Raw genomic sequence first — 21,600 nt, 5'->3', positions numbered from 1 at the left:
TCAGTTTACTGTGATGTGAATCACAGGAACGTCTTGGCACTCTCATACACTGCCTTAAACCACACAAATACTAAAATAGGGAGTTCTGGTACATTGGAAATCTGGATTCCTTTTTTCCCCAGCCTGTATTTTTTTTTTTTTTTTTTTTTTTGCTTATTTTGTTTTTTTTTTGACCACCTCAGAATCAAAGAACACTTTTCTGTTCTCATCAGATTCTCAATCTCTTTACTCACCCAGCAGATTATGGAGCTCTGATAGGTGGCATGGCTTTTTGGAGAGAGCCAAACCAAAGGACCTGCTGCACACATCCTGGCTCCCAGGCTCCTTGCCAGCCCAGGGCGTGATGTAACAGCCTCTCTCACACTGAACAAGTTAACAGCCCTGTTTTGGAGTTTACTACATTTTGGCTAAGAAACAGCATGAATAGCTTTGCAGGGAAGTGCTACTGTTGAACAAGTGAGTAGCTGCAGGAACAATCTGGCTTCTTCCTTTTATCCAGGGCTGGAAGAGAGTCCCAGCTGTACATTACATCTCTCCTCTCCCATATGCTGGACTGTGCAAAATGAATGCAGACCAGCCTCCCTTCTTTGTGCTCTGTCTGCAGTCTTAACAGGATTCACTCACACAAGCCAAGAGTTAAGTCCCTGACTACCTTCTGGCTGACTTTTCCTCTTGTTAAGAATGTTCTGGGAAATTACTTGGCTTGGAAGTTCTTTGGAGGAACTTTGTGGCTCACTACACAATCATGTGAAAGGACCATTTGTAGGTATGTTCTGCCTTTGTCACTTCTTGTGAGCAGAAAAAGCCCCAGTCTTGTTTTCCACCAAAAGAGACCTCTCCAGTCTGGAGCCAGCACCTTCTGGCCTGAGCTCCTCTCATGCTGGGAAAGGGGAAACCAGGAGATGAGGTAGCACAGAAATGCTTGTGTTTGCTATTTCCACAGTGTCTTATGTGTCAGGGGAAGAAGAAAGGATGAAAGAGAAGGATACAACCACACAATGCCCAAAGTACCACATTCCACTTCAAAATACAGACAAGGTGGAAACAGGGCAAACAGGCTCAGTACTGAATTTGCAACCTCTCTGCATTTCTTTCATGGTTTGTAATGTCACACTGGAGAAGAGTTATCATTTACCACTTACCGCCTGAAGGTTACACCATCCAAACAACACAAGGCCAAAGTACAGAATAGTGAACTGCATTGTGAGAAACCAATTAATGCAGCCACGCAGTAATCTTTAGGCACAGCTTTGATCTCTTATCAGCTGAATCCCTCACTATAACCTTCAAACTCAGCCACTAGGAACCCTGCACATGCAGGGGAGAGCCTGGCAGAGCTGCAGCAGCTGCAGCTTTGGGCACCTGACGGTGCCTGGGTCAGAAATGCAGCAGCAGGAGTTGATCCCTCCCTTCCCTGTCAGCCCCAGGGGCTCCTCAGCCCCCTGGGATCTGATTCATCCCTGCAAACCCTCTCTGGGGGACACAGAGACTGCTGCAGCCACTGCACTCCCAGCTTAAGCAGCTCAGAAAGGTTTCTAAAGTTAGGTGGGATAAACCCAGACCTTGCTGATTACCACAGACACCCATTTAGCATGAGGTTAATTGCTTAGCTTCGTGTACTGTGTTGAGATGATACTTGCTGAAGGAGGATCTCCCTCTTCCACTATTTTACTCCCCTCCCCAGAATCGAAGGCTTAAAAATCACATGAAAATACCCACTGTTGGAAGTGCTACTAAAACATGAAATGTTTTGGCTACATCTGCTGGGAAATAAGTATTTAAGTATATATAAGTATATATAAGTAAATAAGTATTTAATAAGTATATAAATCTTCTCTCCATGTCTCTTACTGAGCAGATTTAACCATTCTGCACCCGAGTCTCAGACAGGTAAAAAACTATCTCAGAACCAGCTTCAAATGCCATTAATTACAAAAACAGGCTAAGATTAATTCCAAGTCCTGACACTATATATCTTCCTAGAGTTATTCTTCTGGTTTTGTTGGGGTTTTTTTGGTTTTTTGGCGTTTTTTTGTTTGTTTGTTTAATTTTAATAATATTTCCAGGTCTGGGTCCAAGGGTTCCTCTTTCCTACTGCAATATATATAGCAATCATGATTCATTTACAATAGCGCTGAGTGTCTCACATATTATCATTAGCAGTTAAGCAATGTAATAATAAAATGAGATTTAAGTTGACAGAACCCTGTAGATAAGAGTCTACTTCTCATTTCAGATATCAGCATAGAAGACTCCATGTCATTGAGCTGATTACCTAACAGAATGGCCACAATGAAACAGTTTATCATGAAATTTATAGTGTGTTTTTAAAATAACTGAAATTGTTCTACCAGCAAATAGTGATGTAAGAGGAAACTGAGTTTGCCTCTTACAGATTTGTTTATGGCACATAATTGTGAAATGATGTATTTATTAACACAGAACTCAGAATAAATGAAATGTTTGAAATGCAATATTCAAGTCAAGAATGTTCGTACAGTGCTGTTGTATTTGCAAAGGAATGTTGGGTCAATAATTTGCAGGGATCAAAATACATGGCAGTGCTGAGAGAACACTCATCAGCTTCAGATTCATATCCTTCTGCAGGAGCTCAGCCTTTCTCTCTAACAGTTTCTCCTTCTAGAAGAGAATGGCAAATCTAATCTCTCTTTCCAGTCTCTGTTGAAAATTAAACATCCAGAGCTTTGTTCCTCACTGCTCTGTGGCTGCTGACATTTATTGTCAAGTAAATCAAACCCCTAATGATTCACTGGCAGCCCTGCACACTCACTGCTCTCAGACATAAATGGGTACAGAGGGTACCAGACAATCAGGTGTTACACATCCCACATATTTCTGCATCTTCTGAACAGGAGAGAACTGAGTCCAGCATTCTGAGTTACTCCCCAGTTCCTCTCTTGTACATATATACAACCACTGTTGTATAAACTGTTGTATAAAACTGTTCATAAAAACCTGCTGAGAATTCTGTTTCTTTATTCTGGCATCTTCTACTCAACTTCATGTTGTCTGAATCAGCAAGTAATCAAAAACAAAACAAACTTTTCAGTCTTTCAGCCAGTGGAATGTGCTAAGATTATGCTGTTTCCTCACTTCTATTCTAACAGGTACAAAAGACTTCTGTAGCTGCATAACACAGATGAACATATTCATATGCAAATAATATAACTGATTGACTAAAACCTATCCAAAATATTTTTGCATCCTACAAGCTTTTGGGTTTAATAATGTCTGCATTGCAAGAATATACTGACATGGAAAGGCAGTGAGCTGGCTGCAGAAAAGTTACTGTTGGAGTTCCCTAACTATAAATGTAAGACTTACTTTATTTCATACTTTAATTATTTACTTTTGCATAGCAGAAGAACAGAAAGTCTGTAATTTGTAGGGTGAGTTTGGCTTGCTTGATCTAAAAAAACAAAGGTTGGCTACTGGTACAACAGGATGTAGCAAACAATGAATGAAAAAGGCCATTATTTATAAAAGTAAATACTTATAACCTGTCCATGAAACAATTATGTTGAAAATCAGAGATTTCCTAGCCTTTACAGAAGGGGCCTCCAAAATATGGCAGGTGTTTTATGGGATGTGTTTGCAAGACTTAAAAGTAGCAGATGAACTCTGATCCAGGACCCAAATGCTTTCAGCATCACAACAGCTGCTGCTACTGGAGGTGCCTCACACAAAAGCAAAGAGGCTTTGGGATTGCTGTGTTACTGTGTTCAGATCCTGGAACAGCTTTCCCATGGGTGAGTGGGAGGAAACTTCCTGCTTTTAAAAAAATTACTGAGAACTGCAATGAAACAGAATTTGTAGCTGTTCAACAGAGCAACAGACCTCATGAACCTGTATGCCCTTTACAGTTCTAGATTTCTAGATACAAAAAATGTTGAAGATTTTAGGAGAAAAAAAGGAAGAAAAGCTGAGCAAGACAGAAGCAGGGTAGTTTACTCTGGTGACAGATCACAGTCTGCTGGTTCCATGAGTCAGAGGAATGGAAAGATACAGGTAATGTGAAGGAATTAACACAAAAGGAGGCAAGAAGGGTGAAAAGGCAGAGGAGAAAGAAAAGGAGAGTGATGCTTCTGAGGCTCAGGCTGGCCAAGGGAGAGGGGAGGAGGCACAGAGCTGTGCAGTACTGGAGAATATCAGAGGCTGGAATTCGTGTGCTCCCAGGAACTGCTGAGTCCATGCATTACCAGGAACAGAAGAAAGCACTCTTATGAAGACACCTTTGCTATGTGGGAGGCTTCACTGGCAGTGCTGCCCTTTTATTTCTACTCTCTGAGCTGGGGCAGGAGGTGTGATAGCAACGTGTGCTATTAGTCCAGCTGTCCCAGTCATCTCAGACTCCAGAGGCAGCAGGAACTCTGAGCCCCTGCAGCTCAGACTGTGAATTGCTTTTTTTATATGCTCTCTTTGGCTGCTAACTGTCTCATCAGCTCTTCTTAAGGGAGATAAAAGAAAATCCTAAATAAATTTTATCCACCTCTAGGGTGGTGTCTCAGCAGTGTATCCTGGGATCTGAAGCCATTGCAAAACTCACTTTGAAGGCAGTGCAAAGATTAGTTCTCATTTGGGTAAATCAGAAGGGAACCACCATCTGTGGATTCCCAGTGGCCTCTCAGCCAAACCCTGAAGAAAACTGAAGGAAAAGGCTTTATTCTCATTCTGTCTCATGGACACCCACACTGCAGCCCATCAGCTGTAACACACGACAGAGTCCACACACAGCCCTGCCCATTTCCCAGTGGCAAACTGGACACAAGCTTTACTTACAGGTTTTGAGGTAGCACAGGGAGCTGGTGTCACGATGGGAGGCTTGGCTGCACTTTGTGATGGAGGCAGAGAAAACCTCTGCCCCGTGTCCGGAGGTGAGGAACAGTGAATTCTTGTTTCTGGTCTCTCAGGCTCATGCTTATAGGATTCGAGAGGAAACGTGGGCTGCTTGGTCACTTGTGTTGGGGTGGATGGAGAAGAGGAGAGGCCAGAGGCTGTGAACAACAAAAATAACCAGAGATCACTTCAGGTGAAAAGCAGATGGAGTTCTCAGCTTTACAGAAATCCTGTAGTTTTTCATCATCATTTCCCCAAACTAAAAGTAGGGATCTCACCTCTTTGTTTATGAAAGGGAATCCATGCCTTGCCATTAAAACTCTTTTAAGCTGGCTGAACTGTCTGATCCACTATGGGGAGGCACAGTGGCAGGATGGGACTGCTGGAGGTTTGTCTTGTATGAACCTCCTGTCTGATTGCTTACTTCTAAAATGACACTCAGCATGGGTATTACTTTACTGTTGTCATTTTAATACTCTTGTGAGTCTCAGGATTACCTTTATCTCATGGCACATGGCTCAAAACCTTGGTTGCTTTTTCTTCTTTTTCATTATTTTAACAGTATCTCAGCCAGCAGTAAAAATACAATTAGGAGCAGAGACAAAAAGAAACAGAGCGTATTTCTCCTGAGCCTCTGTTTGCCTTCTGTAAAGCTCTTGTACAGCCTTTGTACAAACTAAAATTGTTTTCAGCTGCCTTTGAGGAGAAAGATTGATCAAATCTTTTGCCAAAAATCAGTGTCAGTAGCAGATAATTGCTCTTGTGAGCACCCTGTTTTTATTTGACACGTGTATATACCCCAGCTGTATTTTTGGTTACGTTCCTAGTTCAGCTCTGAATTGTGAACAAACAGATTTAAACTGTGTTTATTACCCATTTAAGAATCAGCAGACATCCACCACTACTCAGAACATTCAGGTTACAGCATCTATGTTTCTGGTTACATGTACATCAGGAAACCAAGGGTGGTTCTCTGGTGCCAGCACAAATCAGGACAGACTTAGATTCATAAAAACCATGAGGCTGAACTGGGGTGTGTATTTTTAAGTGGGCTGTAAGACCTCTGAATTTGGCTCATTTCTTGAGCTTCCATAGATTTGTAGGTGATCAGTTAGTCCAAAGGAGACTCAAGCCCATCAAAAGAGAGCACATTAATGAACATAAAAGCCCAGGCCACTCAAAGGAGTATTTGGGAACACGATGTTGCATTTTCATGGTAAGTCTGGCTCCTTGGTGTGAGCTTTCAGGACTCCACCAGAGATTATTGCACCAGAGGTTTTTTCCTAAATTCCTAGATTGGAACACTGGCATCCAACAACTCAGGGAGGGATCTATTACTTGAATAAACTGTTACTCCTGACCTACCTGTGGAACAGTTGGCATATTCTGTGTTTAAAGAAATTAACATGTAATACGGGTAACTGTTCTTTACCTATTATTCTTCTTTGAAAACAACTTTTATTGATGGCTTTTACATAATAAGAAACTTAACTCTATAATAATAGAGTCACTCAACATGAAACCTGCAAAATAATTAGGCTCTGATATGTTTTATTAATAGAGGGTTTAGTGGTACAAAGCACTGTATTTATTTCTTTCAAAGAAAATCTTAATTCTCACTGATAAATTTTAGCTTTGCTGGGATCAAAAAGGACCCCCTACTCAATCCCTGTCTTTGATCCTTTTCCAAATTTGCAGCTGGACTTCCATTTAATTTGATTTTTAAGAAGCCCTGCAGCTCTGCCAGTCAAGCAGCAATACCTCAGGCCCAGAGGAGACTGGAGTTGGAGGCAGGTACAGATGTTGGCAGATGTGACATGCCAAAGAGTGAGGCAGGAGTAACCACCCTGGCATTCTGAATGTCCTTGACCCCTGCTCATTTCAAGGGACTGGAGAGTGTGGCCCACTTCCTTAAGGATTGAAAGGACACCTAACTTGCCTGTTCAGATTTTCCTTGCAGACAAATTTAAATAAGCAGTTCTGGGGAAGATGCTCCTCTGGTTTTTTTATTGAACAAATGTTCCCTGAGTGCTCAGACTGAGAGTTGAGATAGCTGTAATCGATGCAAATGGAAAACCACTAAAAGGGAGAAAAACACCATTAGATCTTAAAGTCTTGCTGCTGGGATGTGTTTATTGTGTGCTAATGTATTCAGCAAGTCCACAAGAACGATTTCCAGTTCCGAGAGGCTCTGCCAGAAGAGCTTTTACCAGACATACAGAAACCACACACTCAGCAGCCCAGCAAGGCTGGCCTGCCAAGAGCAGAGGACATCTGTAGGACACAGGGACACGTGGATCAAAGGGGACCATGGAAGTAACACCTCTAACATCCTGTGAAATCTACTGCCACCTCATCACCTGCAACAGCCCAGGCTGGACAGACAGCTTGGTTTCCATCTTATAAGAACCTTCACTGGTGGTGAATCTCCTTTTGGATGCCAGCCTTGGATACTTGGCATGAGTTTTTATGGATGAGGAGCATCTGTGACTCCAGCAGACTGAGCCTTAGAACTGTTTGTTTCAACCAGGCACTTCAAACATGAAGTACTCACTGTGAGGCACACCCTAATACATCTGAGATTCAATTTGTCTGTGACTCAGTTTCTGCATAGAGTTGGAGGGAAAAATAAAATTATTTTGCAGGGCACTTGATAAAATTATTGTAATTAAGCTTTTCAATCTTTTATAAACCTACCTCACAGCATTATTAGGGTATCTATGTTATTTACATTTGAACAATACTGAGATTGAAACATAATCACATAGGAAATGCTGATTTTTTTACAAATATTACAAGATACTATTGGCTGCTGTGATACAGCCTAAAACCCTATGAAGTCCTTTATAAAAGCCCTCCACATCAAAGAATAAAAATCTGTAATATATCTCTAGAGCAAAATCAGTTCAGGAGTAATAGAACTTTGTATTGACTTCAGTCCTATTGGACTGACAACTAACCAGCAGCATGGGTGTAAATATATTATCTGTACATGCAGTAGGTGCCCTGCTCTACTACAGCAGAAGGAATCCAGTGAAGAGACAAGATACAACTCTATCCCATGGCTAAAACCTATTTATTTGGGAGCATGTGATTAAAACAATTAAGCAGATTAAACCAGACAACAATTCGGGATTCTTCTATAATGAAGCTGAAACAATTTGGTATGTATGTAGGATTTGGGGGAAGAAACAAACTTTGACATTGGCTACAAACCCTACTAGTTCTGGAAACAATATCAACTAAATGTGGTGTTTTTATGTTATGAAATTAAATAGCTGTCTCTTTTTTATAGCAGAAAAGAATTTTAGAAATAAATAGAGAGAAAAGGGTCTAGCAGACTGGTTGCTGTGTCTCTGGCTAACAAAAGGTCTTGTCCTCTGGGATGGGAACTGGGTGTTCTTTAAGGTCTCTTCCAACCCCAAACATTTGATGATTCAATGATTCTGTATTTCCTATTGATTAACCCTGTCCAGTTCTGAAACAATCTGAGAGTTTTGCTGTGTTTTGATTCATTCTCACATTACCTTTCTTGGGACAAAACAAAAGCAAATGAAGAGGGTAACTTTGTGGTCTCTAAATTGATGAATCATAAGTACTAACATTTGCATGACTGATTATGCATATGAATAAGAATATTCATGAGATTCACAGGAATATATGGTTCAAAACAACTTTCATATTACAACTTCACATGGAATACGTATGTGAGATCCCAGCAGAACTAGATAGCAGACTTTGAGCAGAGTGGGGCTGTCTCCAGCTGCCTTCCCCCTGTGACAGGGACAGCACACAGGTTTGACCCAGCATTCAGTTCTGTGCCCCAATTTGAGCAACTTCAGCTGGAATCAAGCCACACAGCATGGCTTGGATGCAAAAGCCCCAAGGAATTTCTGCTGGAATGGCAGTGCCCACACCTTTGGCTCAAGTCACACCCAACGCTGGCTGGTATCGAGCTGGGCACATACAAAATAATGTTGCTCCTTTCACTTGTTTCTCCAGGTATTTCCAACAATTTCTCTTAAATAAAATCCTCATTTTGCACAGCATTTAGTTTTTCCCCCAGGTACTTGGTCATTCTGATCCAAACCAGCCCTCCACTGCTACACAACAGGAAGGGATGAAGTGCTGCCTTGTCATCCGTGTACTCCCAAGGGAAGAAGGGTGGATGCCCTCCTACATTTCCTACATTCCCAGGGTGACACCCACAATGAGTTCTGTCCCCTACATTTCATGCCTGACCTGGCAGGATGCATCTGGTGGTTTCTGGGAGGCAGGATGCTCACAGCCCAGTGATTCCTGCCAAAGCCCCCCTTTTCATTAACCCTTTTCCAGAAAGAAAAACAGCTGCTGCCCCTCTAGGATGCTGGAAGGGATTTCAGGGATGTGCTAACACTCCTTTACAGAGGTCTGGCTTCAGGGGGACAGTAATAGAGTCATACTCCCCACTGAGGGCCCTATGGTTGGAGCCAACAGTCTGCCCTCAAACTTTTACATTTTGTACTTAAGTTGCTGAAACCAGAGAGAGTTACTGGCCATGAAAATGAAATTACTCTTTGCCCTCTTCATATGAATCACTCTTCAGTATTCTCTCATACTGTACCTGACCAGACAAATAAAGCTGTGGCTAGAACAGTTTTCCAAGTCTATATATAGGGAAATATTCATTTACCATTTAAAGTGAAAGTTCTTAGCAAAAAAAACCAAAAAAACAAAAAAAAACAAACAACAAACCCAAAAAACCCCAAAACCAAACCAAAAAACAACAACAAAAAAAAAAAGAAAAAGAAAAAAAACCACCAAAAAACCCCAAAAAACCCAAAGGAATTTCCATTTTCAGTGTCTCCATGTGACACTTTTTGTCTTGACTCTTTCCCAGGACAACACTGTCCTTTCATTTGCATTCTCAGCTGGCAGTGCAACAGAGAAGGAGGCAGGCTGTGGCTGCTGAATTTTAAGTACCCTGCAGCACAAATTAATCTGACTCGAGCTGCTGGTTCATTAGGCTGATTCACTCTTCAGACACAATACTGTGTTAATTCTGACACATAAGCAAATCAATGCAAATTATGTGAAACACCCGTTAGTTTCAAAAATAATTCTGAAGAGTAAATCTGAAGAGTTATTGTACCAAAAAATAACATGGATGCTGCCGAGGAAATTTTCTGTTTTATTTAACATTGTCACTTACACACCAGTTCAGGTGCCTCCTCCCATATAAGAATTACAGGTCCTATTCTTGAACCTATTCTTGTTTCTATCTTACTGAAACAGCTCCATGGCTTTCCATGTAGTGGGTACACCACTCAATGGGAAGCTTACTTGTTTCCGAAAACACATTTCTGATGCTTTCATGAATCAGAGGAAGAGAAAAATACACCTCTTAAGTAATTAAAATATCATATGCTGTCTGAAAATTTCACAGGAAAATGTATAATTTTGTAACAAAAAAAAAAACTTAAAAAATCTGATTTATTTATAGTAGTTTGAACATGGTAAAGAAAACCACTTCTTTAGTGGTCTCAGCCATAGAAATATCTGACTAACCCTGAAAGCTCCAGCTTTTGCTTCAGATGCTATGTCATTTTGTAAAACCAAAGACAAAACCCCACTGGTATCTGCTCTACTCCACTTGTGGCCTATTTATGTGCCAAAACCACACTTGTATCTGTGGAATCTGCAAGGCAACACCTTTTCCTCCTAAAACTGAGAAAATCAGGAGCTCAAGAGTTTAATTAGCAAAGTTTTGAAAATTGTTCTTCCTCGTGAAGATCTCAGGGCCCCTTTACAAGGAAAGGCTGATCAGGAGAAACTCTTGGCTGTATCCTTTAAAAATATGATGCTGTATCCTTAAAGGAGTTTACTGAAGATCTCTCCTGCAATGATGATTAGACAGAGGATCTTCCACCTTGCCTAGAACCACACATTGGTTATCTTACATTTGTTAAATGTACTTGTCAAATTTGGAGAGACTTGACACATTATGTTAGCTCATAAAACAATAAACACATGAGATTCAAGTTCAGAAATCCTGGTGGAGAGCATCCCTCCCAATGGGCTTTTTCTAGTTCTCATTGGCAGCAAGGTTCCAGCCTGGCTTCTAACTAATAATTTTCTGCCAATGCTTCTCCTTTGTCTTGCAAATACAGGAGAAAAGACCACGGCCAGATAATTCAGAGGAAAGAAATGGGGAATCACTCACAAGCTTGATGGGAAAGAATGGCTTTTTTTTGAGACAGCCAAATGCACATTCCACTGCTGTTGGACAGCCTGACAGGTGATGAATGAAGAGGTCCTAGTAATGGTTGAGGTAGTCACTGAATAAGTGCCTGGGCTGGCACAAATAATTAACTCAGCACAGTAATTATACTGAGAGACTCAGCACCAAGACTTCATCAGACACCAGATGGCTGTGGCCAAGACAGAGTCAGAAACACAGACAACGTGTACCTTGCCAGCACAAGTGCAGTGAGAGAAGAAAAGGACTAACAGAGATCCTCAGCAGCTAACAGCCTGATGGGGGAACATCCTGTAGAACCAGGATGTGGAAACCTCCCTCGTGGATCCCTCCGATGGGGAGACCCCTAAAAAGTTCTGTGCAGGAATGGGAGATGGACAGGACTTCTGGGTTTTTTTTGGTCTTCAGGTTGTTGTTTATTTTTCTCTCATCAGAAGTTCAGCATGCTGTCTACATCTCAGACTTAGCATACAAAGAGAAGGCACCAAAAGTTGTAACACACACAGCTTCAAGGTCTTTTAAAGCTATTTTGTCCAGTTAACACTTAGAACTTATTTTATTTCTACCTTTCTACCAATAACTAATTATTTGTCTGTCCATGCAACATTGTCATTGTGGTTCTTTCTAACCAATCACCCTGTGTCACCAACACTGCAGAAAATGGAGCAGATGAAGAACAAGGAGGAGGTCAGACAACACCCAAAATCCTCCATCTTGTCTCCTAACTACCTCCATACTATAACCCCCAAACTCTAAGTTTTTCACCCTGTGATAAAATATACTACTATCCATTTCACACACTCATAAATTCCAATTCATCCCAAATGAAGCTTTCTCCATGGACGAAGGCTAAAAGCAGTGTTCCCCTGTGGGTCAGGACTTCTCAGGACAGGCAGAGAAGTATTCCCTGTGCCCTGGGTTCCAACTATGCTAAAATACATTAATATGCTATATAAAAGGAGGATCCTAAAACTACATACTACTTTCTCTGACTCTAACACAACTCGTGACTGATTTATTAAAAAATATGGATATTGATCTAGTACCGATATCCAACTGTGATGGACAAAAACTCTCTAACAGTTTAAAGTTAGAAAGTGTGTGTTTATTTGATGCCAGGCAGCGTGTGGGATAGCTCCCAAATACACACTGCACCTTCCAGGTGATTACAGAGTCTTTTTATCTATACAAGTATTGAATACCCAAAATATAAATACATATTCATAATTTTGGTACATCCCATTCCCCGCTTCGTATGCTAATCACTCCAAAAGCTATTAAGCATGCCTAGTTTGTCCCTTGAAATGGGTCAGTGTCCCTTTCATGGGGAGGGGCCCCAAAATGAGGAAGTAAATGAAGTCTTCCTCATTCTGACCTTCAATTGGTTCTTCAGAACAGAGGAGGCCCACAATTGTCTTATGTTCCTAAAAGCTATTTGTCAGTTTCTATATTCTTCATTATAAACCCAGCTAACTAAACATTGTGCTGACAAGCAATCAATTATTAGTTAACTACTAACTCTTAACTTCATCAAGGCCTACTCATTTATTATTATTATTTTAATTAACTCTAGTAAGGCTTATTTCTAATTAAAATCTTAGCTCCTCTAAAATCTCTGAATTCCTTAAAGTTTACTTCTCATGACCCTCTCGCAAGAGTTTAGACACAGGTGGGTTGGATTGGCCACCAGGCTCAAACAATCCTCACCAGAATCCAATCATGCACTCACTCTAAGTAAACAATTCTCCAAACACATTCCACATAAGAAAAACAAGAAGCAGAATGAGAAATTGTTTTCTCTTTCACTTCTCTCTGTGCACCTCTATGAAAAATCTTGAGAGAGGAAGAAAATATACCTACCACAGCCCCCAGCACATGGCAGGGCTTCACATGGCCCTGGTAGTGCTGCTGGTTATAGCTGGTTATAGCTGCTGGGAGGAACAATGCCTACAGCAGGACGCCTTTATTTACTTAATACACCACCTGGCATTTAAACTTGCACTGGGGACTTTGTGTTCAGAGCCCTTAATGAAATAACTTTTGTTTTCTATCTTAGCAAAGAGGCTGGCTGCTCAGGCGGGCATTTAACAGCACTTTCCACATTAACCTCCATTGTCCTATCCAGGCTTTCTTCTGTTTTGAGCCAAGCTGAGCTAAATGCTCCCCTGCCATTACAGAAAGCTGCGAGGTGCCCGTCTTTGGAGACACTTTGGTGGCCACCACTGTCTGTCCCTCCATCACCCTGCCCTCTGTCAGAGGCTGCTAGAACTGCTTTCTGCCTCTCTCCCAAAGCACAGCTACCATCATCACTGCTCCTGTTCTGCTTCTTCTTTGCTGTGTGCAAAGTTCTTCATGTACAGACGGGGACACAGAGCCCCAGCCCTGAAGGGTTTGCATTTCGACAGGCAAAGGAAAAGAGGAGGAAAATTAGGGGGGAAAGGTGGGAGGAGGAATGCTGTATGCACAGTATATAAAGACAAGTTTGGAAGTAATTACTTACTCGCTCTGATGCTTAATTTCACATTTAGGGATTTCATATTTAACCACTGCAATAAATGTCAGCTTTTTGAAAGCAGCTGCTTGAGGGGTTGCAGAACAGGGTAGGTTGTTTCTTCACCTATGATTTATGATATGTTCATCCAGTGTAAATTTAAAAAAAAATGAGTCCATTGAGGCAAAGATTTGCTTGCAATAAAACAGCTCCTTAACCACGTACCTTACTTCTGTAACACACTAAAGCAGAGGAACACCCCGTGGAATCAAAAAAAGCTCCAAACATTTTACAAATATGTCATTAGACGTGCAAGCTGACAAAAAGAACAGTCTAAATCGGAGTCTGCAGGACCCCACTGAAATCCCTGTGGGTATTTCATCTGCACAGTACATCCACTCGCTGTGTAACAGCGAGAGACAGAATATTAATGCACATAAAGACCAGTGGGGCACCTATTTGCAGGGTAGGCATGACAGGGCTGGAGCCAGGGGAACGTGCACTGTACTGTGCATGCAGCTAAAGGCTGTGATCACACTGTGATGCTTCCCAAGGCTGGGAATAGCAGGATCTGAGGCTATCAGGGCAGAGACTTCAGGATTCAGACCCTGGGACCTGTTCTCTATTTAATTCATTGGTTTATGTTAGCCTCAGGTTCCTACTCTTGCAATGAACAGGATGGCTCCAGAGGTGCCAGTAATAGCACCAGAGGTACAGCTGGAATGCCAGTCTCACAGCACAGTTTAATTTTGTTTATTTTCTACAATGTTTACAAGGGCACTGAGCTGCGAGTAATTAAATATTTGCACAGTACTCCAAATCCTCAGGAAAGCTGTAGCTAAAGAAAGAAGCCATAATTTAACATTTCTTTGCTTCTGACACTAATTTTTTAAAACCTTCTTTTCTTCTTTTATTAAAAGGGAAGAAAAATCTCTCCTTCTATCTCTTTTCAAAATTCAGCAAGAGTCCAAGCACTGCTTCAGCCGGTGGCATTTGCCTCTTCCCACTGTGTCTGAGTCAGACCTGTGCCTCATCATAATTCCTCTCTTGCTAACCTGGGAATTAATCTTTTTGTGCACATATGGCATGGCAGAGACAACTCAGTGCTCTCTAGCACACCTACCAAAGCCTTCTGAAGAAATAACTAATGACTTCATGGCTCTTGTTTGATTGAAAATAAATTGCTGTGGGACTGCTCCTGCTCCTTATACCACTTGGTAGTATAATTTCCATTGCCTTAGTTGGTACTGGATGGTGCTTTTAGCAGAACATTAGTGCAATAAATGGCTGCTTTCTCTAGACACCAGCTGGCACAGAACTTCCCCTCCCCTTGAAGTGATCCAGCTTTCTTCTGCCTTTCACAATTAGATCTCAAGGTGATGTGGATGACAAAGAACCTCAGGCCTCCATCCTCCTGGTTAGTTCTGAACCAGACTGGTTTCCAGGGCACTACAAACACTCCTCTTGGCACAGGTAGGCAGCAGTGGGAAAGGGGCCAGGAGCAGAGCAGAATCACTTTGTACAGTGGCATTGCTGGTTTTTACCAGCAGGAATGTACAGGAAAGCACAGCCCAGGTTCTCCTGTGGGACAGAGTTGTCCCTCTAGGATCTGGTTGATGGCACAAGGGAGGGAAAAGGAGAGAAGACAGCTGCATAGCCAGGCACCAAACCCACAACTATATCAAACCCTGAACTGGGATGTACTTATCAACCCCTGGCAAGTCCATGCCACCCATACATGAAGAACCATCTATTTTCTTTTCCTAGCACAGAAACTGGGTAAGATTAAAAGCCAATTAAGCCCCATCCTCTTGCTGTGACTCTCCACACTCTTACCAATCAAGTACTGTTATGATACCCAGCCTTGAAATGAGCCTGAGGAGCAGCAATATCACATCTGTACATTTAAACTTCAGGATGGAGCCAGGAAGTACTCCAAGAAGCTGTCCAAGGGTTACCTGAAGATATATCTATAGAGTTTTAGATGCTGGTGTTGCCACAGCTGTGAAGTCAAACAGGCTTAGCAAGCATTTGCTACCTGTCCAAGAGAGCCATGAACACTTGGGGCCATCCTACTAAAGGAGTTCAGACAGAAATTAATCCCTAATTTGTTAACATAAGCCTAAAGGGGATTTCAAGCTCGTACCTGGATAAATATCAGTTACATGGAATGAACAAAAGCTCAACTTGGGATGTTCAATGATCCTATCAAGTTAAACTCCATCATCTTATTCTTCTTACCTGCCCATGAATAAAATTCAAACCCATGGGAGGGGACAGCATTTCAGTGATGTCCATTGCATTGGATCAACCAACACCTGGTGTGATTTCACATCTCTGTTGCGAAGTGCTTCTATTGTCTGCAACATTTCTGACATTTCTGCACCAACTTCAGGGCACAGGGCTGGCCTGTGCCTTCCCAGCCATGTAGGCTTTCTTCACTCCTGATCTGCCTCCTTCTTCTTCAGACCAACCATCTCCTCTCCCCACCATGTTTCCTGCTAAGATGTCACATCTGACTCTCCATTTCAGGACCAGTACAGACTGATGCTATGAGAATAAGTTAGAGGAATTCCTCACACATTTATTTTTTTTCTTGCAATTTCATCTTCAACATGCAGGCTGATTTAGACCCATCTCCTCCACTTGCCAAGTCAACAGAGTGCCTGCAAGGCTAGCCTCAAAAGCATGCACAGGGTAGCTTTCTTTGCTTGGCTGCCCAACAGGAGCTGATTCCTCCTCTCAACACCCAGCACTGTGGTGCTGCAAACCTCTTGCAGGAAAGAGCCTGAGAGCCCTTTGGCAGAGCAAGTTTTTCCAAGGGCTAGTCAGGCAGTTTGCATCTCCAGGAAATCCTTCCCCTCCCCTGTCATCCAACCCCAGCTTCACCCCACAGCCCATCCCAGGTCACTATTACAGCATGCCTCCAGCACATGATAAAGTCACTTCCCTGGCTTCTTCTACTCCCCAGAGCTGTCATCCTGCTATAAAGCAAATGAAAACATAGGAGCCAAAAAAGACTTGGCATGTTGAGAAGGAATACCTCAACAGCAGGCTTGTTGGAGCACAGGACACCTCCATGCCAGAGATTCCCTTGGCTCATGGGAAATGTGAAGTATTTCAGCAGATCTACCCCTGCCCTTGCATTCTGCTCCTCTCCATCACTCCAGTTCTCATCTTTTGCAAGTGTCTCCAGAGACTTTGATCCCATTCCTGCACATCAGCATCAGCTGTGGACAGGCAGTTCTCACTGACATACCAACCCAGCCTCATTTCCCACTCAAGTTAATACTCCAAAGTGGGGTAGGGATTTTACAGCATCACTTCAGTCCTTGGACTCAGGATGGCTGAGCCATGCTCACAGACAGCCAGGTGCAAACTGGCACACTGGAAGCTGCAGAAGTTAGGCAAAGACAGCAGCCATAAAAAACACAAAGGTGGACACACTGTTTGGTGTTTCCTCTGCATCAGGATAAAATTTGGCACCTCTCCAAGCAGGTATGTTTGCAGAGGCTCTTCCTCAATGTTTGCTGCCTCTCTGACTACGGACAACACACTATCCAAAATCTTGGGCAGGAGAGATACAGACAAAATCTACAAAATGAATGTTAATATACTAAAAGGGAAACAACTGCAGGAGCAGTTCTGACCTGCCAGAGAAAAGAAGCATGGACAGACAGCTCTTAAGTATCTGCTCCTAGATACTACATTTCCCACCTGAGATGGATGAGTAAGAAAGCCACACTGATGACTCACAAAGCCCTGCATTAGAGGGCAGCCTGTGGGCAGAGGTCTGACTGCCTGCCCTCTTGTCTTCTGTAACTCTGCAGTGGCCAGGGGAAGGAAATGCACAGAAAACTTGTAAACTCTTCTAGTTAAGGCTTTAATCCTGTGAGGAAGGGACCTGAGGGCAGGACCAGATCTCCTGGGGAAGGGACGACTCCACCAGCCAGGACCAGATGGACAATTGGTGAGGCTGCTGTGAGCCCTGGCAGAGCCACTCCAATGCTGCCCTTCAGCTTGGAGCAGATGATTCCTCCAAGCTCCACCCTGCCCACCGAGACAGCTGGAAACAGGCAGGGGTCAGGGCTTCCAAATGAAAGGAAGTACATTCAACCTGAACCCTTCTGAAGAGCAGAAGGTCTCTTCACAGGACATGTGTGATCCCAGCAAGGCCAGCGGATGCTTCCCTGCCAACCTGCCCCAGCCCTGTGCAGGCCTGAGCAGGGGGCTGGTTATGCAAGGACTGACTCAGATGTCAGGGAGCAAAGCCAACACTGCAAAGGCCACGGGGAACAACTGTCAGATGGGAAAAGATTTCAGTCACTGCTGACTGAAGCTGGATTTAACCTAGCAGGGAAAGGCTTTTTAGCTTTTTATCTCATCACCAACATGCTGCACCCATCGCGTCCCTCCCAAGCTGCACTGTCTTGACCTCATTCCTGGAAATAAATTATGAGTTGTTTTCTCTTTGTAACAAGTAACAATTGCACTGGAAAACTGGTTGCTTTCAGTTGTTAAAGCATGGGAGTGGTGCAACCTGTTCCTTGAAGCCCTGGCAGTTCTGGGGCAAGTGCATTGCCATCTCAGTGTCTGCATATCCCTGAGATACCCAGGGCTCCTGCTCAGGAAGCCATTTGGATTGAATCTGCCTCCACAGACACTGTTGACAAATTCTCAGGCACTTCTGCAGGCAGTAAACATCTATATATTACCCCAGCTTATAGAACACTGGTGAAAATGTATGTCATGCTGAGAGTTTGCTGCTGCTGATCAGCACAAATGGATCAGTCAGGTGGTAAAAGTCCAGCTGGCTTTAAAGAGCCACCCAGACAAGGGTTGGTGGCTGACAGCACATGAGCTGCAAAAACTAGTTAGAAAAGGGGACTGGTTTCTAGTCCTTCCAGTCCAGACTCAGAGGACATAAGATTAGGAGACTGCACTTGCCATGAAAATCACATCCTTTGCTTTCCTGAGCTTGTTTTTTCTGAGGTATATTCTCAATACCTCCAGAAAAATAGGTGATACTGCAGAGACAGCATGAGATCCTTAACTCCTATCAACCATGAGCTTCCAGATTGACTGTAAAGAACATCAGGAATTTTTGCAATGTTCTTCTTGCAAGAGAAGGCAGGATGGTACAGAATAATGGTCACGGCTCTCCGTAAGTTTCCCTGAGATTTATCCTTATGGGCTCTTGGAAGAGCAAAGGGCTTCAGCAGTTCAATTGAACCAATTGTTCCATTACACTAAAGCTGTGGCCAAAATAAGCCTTTTTTTCTCTTAAAAAAAAAAGAAAATCCTATCTTACTGCATTGATTAAACAGATGTAGTCTGCTGAAGTTTTCACCACTGTAACAGCAATTTAGTCACAGTTTTGGAGAAGGCAGCTGGTAGTGATACTTTTTTTTTTTTTTGATATAGGATTGAGTACGAAGCATCCCTGAAGTTCTGTAGAACTTGAACAGAATCCAGCTTGGAACAACTCAGCTGTGTTAGGGGTTGGTACAAGCTGAACACCAGCCCAGGCCAGCTGAGATCTCTGGGCTATCACGGGGCTGGCCACTGGCCTTGCAGAGAGCTTCTGTCCAAGGTATTCACACTATGTGGAGCCAAGTGTGGGATTTGTGATAGCATTTAACTCAGCCCTGTCTGCCTCAGTGATGCCAAAAGAGCACTCAACCCTATTCCAAACACAGATTGTGTCGAGTTCTGCCACCCCACAAAGTCCTGGAGTTTGTATCAAAGTAACTTCCCAGCACAAACCCAAAGCTTTGCAACCAGCAAACAGTTTTTGGAGAAGGCACTGACTTCCATTCAAGTGCTGTAGCAGCAAGAGTGGCTGTGGGTTTAAACAAGATAAGATGGGAGCTGAATGTGCTGGTACCACTGGTACCAAGCAGGCAGAGCAGGAAGCTTGAGATCTCAGGGGCTGGGGGAAGAGTTTCCCCAAAACTGCAATTATTTGTGTTACTCTGGGCTCCGAGTGCGTTGTTCAGCTCAGTAAACAAAGGCACAGTGAAAATAAAGGCTCTGATGGTGAATCAAAACCATTTAGTGTGAAGGAAAATAATCAGAGCTGGGCAGGGGGCACAGCTGGCCACGGGAGGAGTCAGAGCTGCAGAAACAAACAGGGATCAACCAGAGCCTGCCCTGCACTAAAATGGCCAAGGTAAACAAGGCCCAATCTGTGGGAGTCCCTCAGTAATATGCAAAAGGGAAAAGGATCCCCAAAGGACACAATTATGTAACTCTGTCATTGCTGGGACACATCAGCACCAGTGACCTTGTTCCCCAAGCCCTGTGTCCCACCAGTGGCAACAAGGCTCCCAGCCAGTGCACACCTTTATACTATGGCAGAGTGCAGGAAATAGGTAGAAATAAATCCATGCAGGAGCAACAGAACACATTGGGAACTGCATTTTGTTTCATTCCATTGATTGCTACCTGAAATCAATCAAAATCCAAAAGAAAATATTCCAAACCCTGCACTTAAAGATAGATGCATCCCACATTGCTACTTTTCCATTTTTTCTCTTGTTGCTGTCCAGAGCTGGAGTTTTAATGGCATTTTGCTCTGGCTCTGTTTTCAACACCCCTGATGATAAGTACATGCCAGCAGCTGCTGAAGCAGCAGTTGCTGCAGATCCAGTGTCAGAGTGTGACAGACATGTGGACGGCTGCTGCGGACGGGAGGACACGCAGTGAGGACCCTGTGATTCCCAGCCACGTGCCACAATGTGATCAAGGAAAACTGCCTCAGTCCTTTCCCTCGACTGCCTTCCTGTCCTCCTCCTCTTCCCTATGGTTTCCTCTTTCACACTTGGAGCCCTTTGGTTTGGATGACACAGGGGATTGGTCTCAAATTAAGAAAGGAGAAATGTGTGCTGAACACAGGGAAACTGCCACCAATATCAACGAAGTGAAGGGTGCAGGAAATGCCTCAATATTCAGTCATCCACAGCCACTTCATCCTTCCTTTACTCAGCTCTGGGCTCTCCCAGCAGCCTTTCAGGCAGGTCTAAAACCTTTAGCCAATGATTAAAGCACCTGGTAAACAATATTACATTCAGGACCAAGGCTGGAAATAATCATGCAATTGCATGGGCAGAAGATTTGTGGTTTTGATGACACCACAAGTGTGATGGGACCTTGCTGGGAGCCAGGTGCTGTCCTTGCAGGACTTCATTCCCTCACGGAGGTTACAGGGACGATTCCTGAAAATGCAGATGTTGCTATGTCCTTCTGTATTCCTGTGGGGACTACCAGCCCTGTTAACAAATCTCTTCCTTCCCTCCTGCATCCTGGTGCTCATGGTGCTCCCAGGTTTGCTGAGGAAGAGGAAGCAGGAGCAGAGTGTGCTCACACCATCATTCTCCCTGGTAGCAGCACCCACCAGTGAGCTGGCCCTGCCAAAGGAGGGGAAAGTCAGATGGCTCAAAGCACAGAGCCAGATTTCTGCAAATCCCAGAACTGGCATCAAATACAAACATGTCCACTCAGCTCTGCAACACTGTCACGGATCAGCTACACCATCACAAATACTGAGCACTTTGCAGAGAAAAAATAACCAGATAGCCCTTACAATGAGCTCTTCCACAGCAGATTATTAATCACTGTATAGATCCCTTACAGGCTGCAGTTCTCTTCTCTCTGGAGAGTTGTATTTGCCAATATAACTACCTTAAACGTGTGCCAATGAATATTTTGTATCTTAAAAATGATAATACATTTGCTGACAACAACAGGCACTTTTAAAGACCAAAGCCAACATTTGGTGGTAGAAACTTTGTTAGGACATGAAATCATGATTCAGCAGGGAGAACTTCTTCCTAGGAAAGTTTTCAGGCTGCAGAACTACTTAAAGTATCAGTTTAATGCACTGAGGTTGTTTATACCTGTAGCACAACACATATCAGTTGATCAAACTGCAACTTCAAAGGGGTCTCAGGTGCTTGGAAGCAGCAGTATGGTTAATTAATCATGTGAAACAAAACCCAACAAAGGCAAGACA

The 21,600-nt window shown here is 43.1% G+C and overlaps 1 protein-coding gene across 4 annotated transcripts in view; it reads right to left on the bottom strand.

Moving 5' to 3' along the window:
- The window catches only part of PRKAG2 (protein kinase AMP-activated non-catalytic subunit gamma 2), a 210,593-nt gene that overhangs the window by 61,867 nt on the left and 127,126 nt on the right, over positions 1-21,600 (bottom strand). For 3 of the 4 annotated variants that reach the window (XM_021555262.3, XM_021555263.3, XM_021555264.3), the window contains exon 4: positions 4,801-5,015. In XM_021555262.3, the coding sequence (XP_021410937.1) occupies positions 4,801-5,015 (215 nt within the window). Of the gene's footprint in view, positions 1-4,800; positions 5,016-21,600 lie in introns of those variants that run through there. The other variant, XM_021555267.3, reaches the window with a different exon arrangement.

The sequence above is a fragment of the Lonchura striata genome, chromosome 1 (genome assembly GCF_046129695.1).
Source record: "Lonchura striata isolate bLonStr1 chromosome 1, bLonStr1.mat, whole genome shotgun sequence".
In the NCBI taxonomy this organism is placed as follows: Eukaryota; Metazoa; Chordata; class Aves; order Passeriformes; family Estrildidae; genus Lonchura; species Lonchura striata.
The sequence above is the reverse complement of the archived record's forward strand: the minus strand, read 5'-3'. Positions and strand labels throughout refer to the sequence as shown.